Source organism: Tarenaya hassleriana, unplaced genomic scaffold (assembly GCF_000463585.1).
Source record: "Tarenaya hassleriana unplaced genomic scaffold, ASM46358v1 Cleome2, whole genome shotgun sequence".
Lineage (NCBI taxonomy): Eukaryota > Viridiplantae > Streptophyta > Magnoliopsida > Brassicales > Cleomaceae > Tarenaya > Tarenaya hassleriana.
The window spans coordinates 8,218,446-8,225,562 of record NW_010965372.1 but is presented as its reverse complement, the minus strand read 5'-3'; the positions used below and the strand labels follow the sequence as shown (position 1 = coordinate 8,225,562).

General features: G+C 35.3%; 2 protein-coding genes across 3 annotated transcripts in view; both read right to left on the bottom strand.

The window, feature by feature from the left end:
• The window catches only part of LOC104813022 (tetraspanin-5-like), a 2,269-nt gene extending 733 nt beyond the window's left edge, over nt 1–1,536 (bottom strand). Inside the window, exons 1-2 of the mRNA XM_010540503.2 lie at nt 913–1,536; nt 484–803 (exon numbers count right to left, since the gene is read on the bottom strand). Of these exons, the coding sequence (XP_010538805.1) occupies nt 484–803; nt 913–1,404 (812 nt within the window). The 5' untranslated portion in view covers nt 1,405–1,536. The remainder of the gene's footprint in view (nt 1–483; nt 804–912) is intronic.
• A 648-nt stretch (nt 1,537–2,184) lies between these two features.
• On the bottom strand, nt 2,185–4,841 carry LOC104813021 (short-chain dehydrogenase TIC 32, chloroplastic). Of its 2 annotated transcripts, none has more exons than XM_010540501.2 (8): nt 4,574–4,841; nt 3,864–4,095; nt 3,677–3,756; nt 3,354–3,507; nt 3,185–3,263; nt 3,003–3,087; nt 2,778–2,824; nt 2,185–2,646 (listed from the first exon to the last, which is right to left on the bottom strand). In XM_010540501.2, the coding sequence occupies exons 1-8, from the start codon at nt 4,677–4,679 to the stop codon at nt 2,485–2,487; spliced, it is 945 nt and encodes a 314-aa protein (XP_010538803.1). In that variant the 5' UTR covers nt 4,680–4,841; the 3' UTR covers nt 2,185–2,484. The 2 variants fall into 2 exon arrangements, with proteins under 2 accessions (XP_010538803.1, XP_010538804.1); XM_010540502.2 differs by lacking the exon at nt 4,574–4,841 and adding an exon at nt 4,314–4,556.
• Between the last annotated feature and the right edge of the window lie 2,276 nt (nt 4,842–7,117).

Below are 7,117 nucleotides of genomic sequence, written 5' to 3'. Positions count from 1 at the left end.
TGATTCTTAGATCCTTTTATGAGACTATCTACACGACAGATGTCGCCCATAATAACATTTATTATTTGTAACCAATATCGATTTTTTTCATAAATTCAAATCAGTAAATAAAAGTTTTCGCATGAATGCATTGTTTATGTTTTTATATAAATATATAAACTTGAAAACAATAAAAACATTAAATGACTAAAATATTTATATTTTGAAAATAATGACGAATATACAATTAAATATACAATTAATCGAATAGTTGATATTTTGAAAGTTTTGATAAAAATTCTGTATGTAAACCATTATTATTTCGGTAGAGGTTCTACAAAATTTTGAAAGAAATTTTAAATGAGTAATATATTTCTCTAGAAGAAAACCTATTTAGAAAATTTTGAAAGATATCATATACTTTTACTCAATTTTAACTTTTCCTTTTAATTTATAAGATTTTACTATTAAAAAAACAAGATAAAGAAAAAGCAAAAGACTCACCAATAATCGTCCCATCCGGGTTGGCTCTTGGACCTTCCATAGTGTCCGTACGGAAACCCGAACTGGTGGGGGCGTTTCGCGTTTTGAAACGCGCAGCAGCCGATTGAGTAAACCGCGATAAGGACGACGATCACGACGACGTTAAGCACCAAGAGTTTACGCCAATCGCGACGCACAGTCTCCATAACGCCCGCCCTGCACGAGTCGCAGTCGTAACAAAGCACGTTCGCGTCGTTGTTCCAGCGGTTGCAGTCTGAGTCTTGCTCCACCATCGTCGCCACGTTGTAAACGCACGACGTCGGCGGTTTGCAGCATCCTGACTGCACGCGCGTTTTACGTGTAATCGCGTTAGTGACAGAAGATTAGGTGTATATATACACACGTAACACACATATATGTATGTATGTATGTATGTATGTATGTGTATACCTGAATGGGAGTGAGGTCGTTGTGAAGATAATCAAGAGGAGTCCAAAGGGCAACCTTGGAACAAGCCATGGAACCCAAAAGACAGCTCCTGATAGTGTTCCAGTACTGATAAACCCTAACCCTGTTCCTTAACCATGGATGATAATCTTCAACCCTGTATTCTTTATAAACCCTACCCGCAACACCGACACCTCCGCCATGGCTTGTGACCACAAATCCAAACACGGTCAGGCCCATCAGAGCAGCTATTACGAGGATCATCACAAAGAGGTAGACCCAAAGCGCACATGCAACGTTGCAGCATGCACCGACCAGACCTGCTAATGACATGATTAAGATCGCTAAGCCCAGGATTAGCAGTGGCTTTTGCAGGAAATGCTCGCATGTCTTGTTTGATTTCGCCATCCCCAGAGCTCCTGCTATTATGGCAATGGAGGCTAGGAGTGTTAGGCTGTTCAGTATCCCTATCACCGTGTTGCTTGTTCTGTACATACTTGGTTGTGTTTGTGATTCAATGAATGATTCTGAATCTCTCTCTCTCTCTCTCTCTCTCCCCTTTTTCCTTTTCTCTTTGTTGGGTTTTGAGGGTTCTCTTTGCTGGGTTTAAAATTCTAAGTGAGTGTCCTCCTTTATATCAGAAATATTTCTTAATAACATAAGCTTAAGCTGCTATATATAATATATATATATATGGAGAGAGACAAATGTGGGGATTAGGTTAAAGGATATACTTTTTATAAAATTCTAATAGTTTCTCAATATTATCTAGATAGCTTCTAAAAATTTAATTTACGTTTCAACATGCATTTCCTTTTTTTTTTTAAGTGCATGGATTATGATTACATTCAATTAAAGAAAAACTGTATATATTAATATAGATATGGTGTTCCTCATGTACGCATATGATTGAAATTCAAATAAACTATGTGAACACCGCAACATTAAAAAAAATTTGGGAAGCCAATGCCTTTTTTTTTATTTAAAATCTGCTTTCACTATTTTAGTATTTTTGGCTTTGCCGCTTTATTTCTCTGCCTTTATTTCATCACTTTTAATCAGTGGGTGTGCCTTTCTATACGTATTTTTTATTTCTTTTTCCCTTTTTTTTTTTCTTGGGACTTGGCTATTAAGCTTCTTAACCATTAAGTAACCAAACGACGAAGATGATTTCACGTATCGTAGCATTTTGTAGGCTCGTACTATATATACGTATATACCGTAAAAGATCTAATGGGAAGCGACGTAATCACGTGAGGTTTTGCCATAACGAGATAACATTATCTTCAGACATCGCTAAAAGCTCCATAACCATTCCAACGAACCAACAACGTTTGATTTCTGAAATGCCCAGTTTTTTCTTTTTTGTTCTTATTGAAGAGAATCCCCAGATGAAGGGGGATTTCTCTCACTTGTGTACGTTGAAAAGCATGAATCTTTCCAGATTTCAGACATCCTCGTATTATTGTTCTTCTTCTTTCTTCTATGCGACCTGTCGCTGCGTATGCTACCGCCATGGATGAGACCTTGATCAACCATGGCTACTTGGGAAACAGAGTATCAGCCAAAAACTATTTACGGGTCGGTGAGGCTGAAGCTGAACTCCCATAGTTTCTTGGCCAAGTTTCCATCTTTAGCCTGAGAGCTCGGATTTGCGACATTGTTGTCCATGAAGTATTCGCCATTCACTCCCTCAACTTGCGGATGAAGCGCAACATAACACGTAGTTGAAGCCCCCTGAAATCACACAGAGATATGAACATGCTTGATGCGTATGTGTATGCGTATACGTAAGGCGAGATGATGAACGTTTTGAGCACGGTGATGAACTTGGAAGCCAAGAAGATGAGGAAGAAGACGGTCTAGACCTGTGGAATACTCTTCAGCACATACTTGCCTACCAGATTTCCGATTTCTGCATAAAAAAAATAATAATAATAAGTGAAGATGGTATCAGCTAATCACAAGCCTAAACGCAGTTTACATTGCATACTTGCACATGATTGTGTACACTGGATATCGCATGAACAAGACATTATCCAGAGAAGGAAGGAATAACGGTGAAGAAGTATATAATGAGCAAGAGAAGTTACTGTTTATGACGCTGTGGTAGCGTAAGAGATTGGTCATAATGGATCCGGGATGAAGGGAGTTGGCTGTGATATTCACCCCTTGTTCCTGTTTAAGTAAAACCCAATGGTTGATTGATAAAAAAAAAAAGTTAGCTCCTTTGGACTTCTCTTCAACGGATATCGGTTTTCGTAATATATGTTACCTTGAGCTGCCTAGAAAGCTCTTTCGCATGCAATATGTTACATAGCTTTGACTGACCATAAGCTTGCAACGAGTTATAGCTGCAACAATAGTAAGATCGGGAAGAGTATCGTTGGTGATAAAGGTGGAGATCGAAGCGAGAAGCAGAGAGGTGTGAACGTAACAATCACCTTGACTCGTCGTTTATTTTGTCAAATCTAATTCCTTCCCAGTAAGCAAACCGATGGCCTTCGGAGGAGACGATAACTATCCTTCCTTCTCTGTTGCTTTCCTGAGCTGTTGTCTTCATTATGTCCAAAAGAAGGTTTGTCAGCAGAAAATGACCTGCAAAAATCAGATTCTTATCTCTCCATCTATATGTAGGAACATAGTTGCGTAGAGAAATTCTTTCCCGGCAAACCCTAAAAAGTTCGTAATATTTACCGGGAACCCGAAAAATAAAAATTCACAAAAGCAAGAACGGAGAATCATATGTTCACTTGATTAAACATACCCAGATGATTGGTTGCAAACTGCAATTCAATGTTGTCACTGGAAAGCATGAAAGGAGATGCCATAATCCCTGCATTATTGCTTCAGACAAAGAATGAACAAACCCAAAATCAAGTTAATCAACTCCACTAATTCAGCAATTACTTGAACAGAACAAACACCGATGAACAATGAACTTAGCCATTTACACGAGAAGATTCAGCGGAAGACCAGAGGACTTGTACTCTGACGCAAAGTTCCTCACAGATGCCATTGAGCTAAGATCTAACTTCATCACATCGATCTTGGCTTCGGGATTTCCCTTGAGAATTGCTCCTCTGACTTGATTCCCGGAATCTGTGTTCCTAACAGCCATAATCACATGTACACCGCGAAGTGCAAGAACACGAGTTGTCTCTTGTCCAATACCACTCGAGGCACCTGACACGAACCGATATAACATCATTGTAGTCAAACCCTAAGGATCCATGGCGAAGTGAAAGGAAAGGAAAAGAGATGAAGGGACAGGAATATGATCTTCAAAAGTGAAACAAAATCCATCGATGGATGATCTATCACCAAGAACGAGAAAAGTTCCTATATTTATCATCCAGCATTAAAGTAAAACGATAGGTTCCTGTCAGATTCAAGATTCTTACAGAAAAATTAGCAAACCCTTTTCTCTAGGTTACAGGATATCCTCCCAACACCAGCAGAAACTTTAAGAGCCCAACGGAATTTTGATCGTTTCGTCCACTACAAGATACTACAACCGCCTATAGTTTGACTCAGTTCAGAGACAGAACCGAAGCACGGAACTGAAACTGTAACAAAATTGGAAACTGAAGCAAACCCAGATCGCAAAAAGTGGAAGAACATCTGGAAAAAAAGGTAAGGGATCAGGGAAAAAAAGAAAAACCCGTGACAATGGCGGTGAGACCAGTGCCGTCGACTCCATGAGTGACTTCTTCAGCTGTGGAACGAGCTGAGAACCCAGACGCCCCTTTCCATCCGAAAGGCCACATTTTTTCCTCTTCACAGAAATCCAAACAAAACCCTAGAATTCGCTAACGGAGTTCGACTTTTTCCCCCTTTTCAGAAGAAACCCATCTTCATGCGGTAAATTCACAGACTTGATTCGCCATCGTTTTCACCGATACACGTTGAAATGTTTTTACACATTATACTTATTGATACACCTTCTTCTATCAAAATATCTAAAACATCACTCATTATCAAAAGACCAATTTATCTTTTTTTCATTATAAAAAACGTGTATCATCCACTTTCCAATTAAAACAAATATATTGATTATAAAATAAAATAATTAAAATGTAAATGTTAAAAAAATACATCTTTGTTCATCTACTCCATCGAACTCTTTACACCATCGTTACTATTGCACAAACTCACGATTACAGATTTTTTGTTTTCTTTTTTCGCATTTAAATTTGATAAAGATTTACAGCGAAATTTAAAATTATAAAAATATAGATAATTTAGAAAAAAGTATTTTGATCATAAAACTGATGTTAGTTATAGTATTTCAGTAATTTTCTAGTGACTGTTATAGTAAATGACAAAATATTGATCCTAATAATAGATTCATTATTAGATTTATAATGAAGTCAAAATAGAGTTATAATTTTCTCTCACACGTGAGAAAAAATATGGCTGCCTTTATTATCATACAAAATAAGTTTTCTACTACTTACGAATAATTTATAATCATATTACGATTATTTAGAATTGTTAAAGTATCTAAAGATCTTAAATTTGCCGAGTTTTGATCGAGATATAATTGATATAAACATTCTAACTAGTAAATATGAATTTGAAGCCATAATTTGTGAATTTTATAACTTTTTACAACTATTTGGTTATACACAATATTAACTTGTTTAGAATACTTCTTATAATTTATAAATTTATAAAATTTTGTAAATTAGAGTTTCAGAATCATAATTATTGTTCGCGATGTTTCCTCTTCTTTTTGTGCAAGCCACAGAATCAATTATTGTGGGCCGACCACGTAAGCTGTCACCTCTTCTTCTCATGTAGAATCCGCCAAGAAATACAACAAATGATGTGATAACTTTTATATATATATATATATATATGTGTGTATATATGTATATAAGTATGTCTAAATATTCTATATTTATAAATCTGTCGATACACCAATAATGTTTATCACTTCAGTTGTTACCATTCGGATCTCGGCCTTGGTTTTGACGACAAAGTAGGATGGGCATGAAGAGGAGTTGGGTCCCAAAGATTTATGTGATACATTACCAATTACCAAATGTCCGTATTACCCTTAAGAAAGAGGTGAAAAGACATTGACGCCCTTCATGAATTGGAGCTTAGGAGTTACTAAGTTAGGAAGATGCGAGAACATTTGTCAAGGGACGCTCTTTTACATTTGTTTCTTTGTTCTTTTTTTTTTTTTCCGTTTTCTTATTAACATATAACAAATTAATCATGATATGAACACATCAGGTCGATTCATAAAAAATATTTATTTTAATAAAGATTTTAAATATTAATTTTCAAAAAGTACGTACGAGTATTAAAATTTACTAGTATTTATATTTATTAATATCTACTTTTAAAATATAGTTTTCTAATATTTTTATATCAGTCACCTAAATTACCATATAATAAATATTTTTATATTTTCTAATTTAAAAAGAAATTATAAATCATTTTTTCAAAAAGGCATAAGATTAATTAGAAAATTAACTTTTGCTTATAAGAACCATATTTTTGTGTTTGTGCAAGTAATATGGTATCTAAAGGACATATTATGATTTTGTGCAAGTAATATGCCCATGAAAACAAGGATAACTTCTGTTTGGTCCTATTTAGTGGAAGCTCATACAAACCACACTAAACATAACTTAACTTGGGTCTGTCGAGACAAACCCATACAAAAAAAAAATAAAAAAAGCATACGTAATTATAAATTGGGTCTGTCAAGAAAGAAACCCACAACAAGTTAAACTTTAAAATGGACCGTATAGAAAAATAAAAGCGAATTTAGTAACCGGCGAGAGTTAAAGAAAAAAATACTGCAAATTTCTGAACTTGTAATTTTGAGACAAATCAGCAAGGAAATACCACATAAACATAACGATCTATTAGACCCGATCATAATTCATAAATAAATCGGGTTAAATCGAATCAGGTCATAAATAAACCAGATTTAAACAAACCGGATCATAAATAAACTGAGCTTAAACGAACCGGTTTGAATATAGAAAACGGGAAAAAACGGTTAAGAGGCCAATAGATGTACCTTTAAACGGTTATTTATTACCAAGTTTCTTGGAAAAAAAATATAAAATAAATAAATATACACATAAAGAAAAGGGTAGAACAATTTTTTTTTAAATATTTGCACCATGTCATATGAAAAAACAAATGGTGCATGACAAAATGGCATAGCTACTAAATCGGA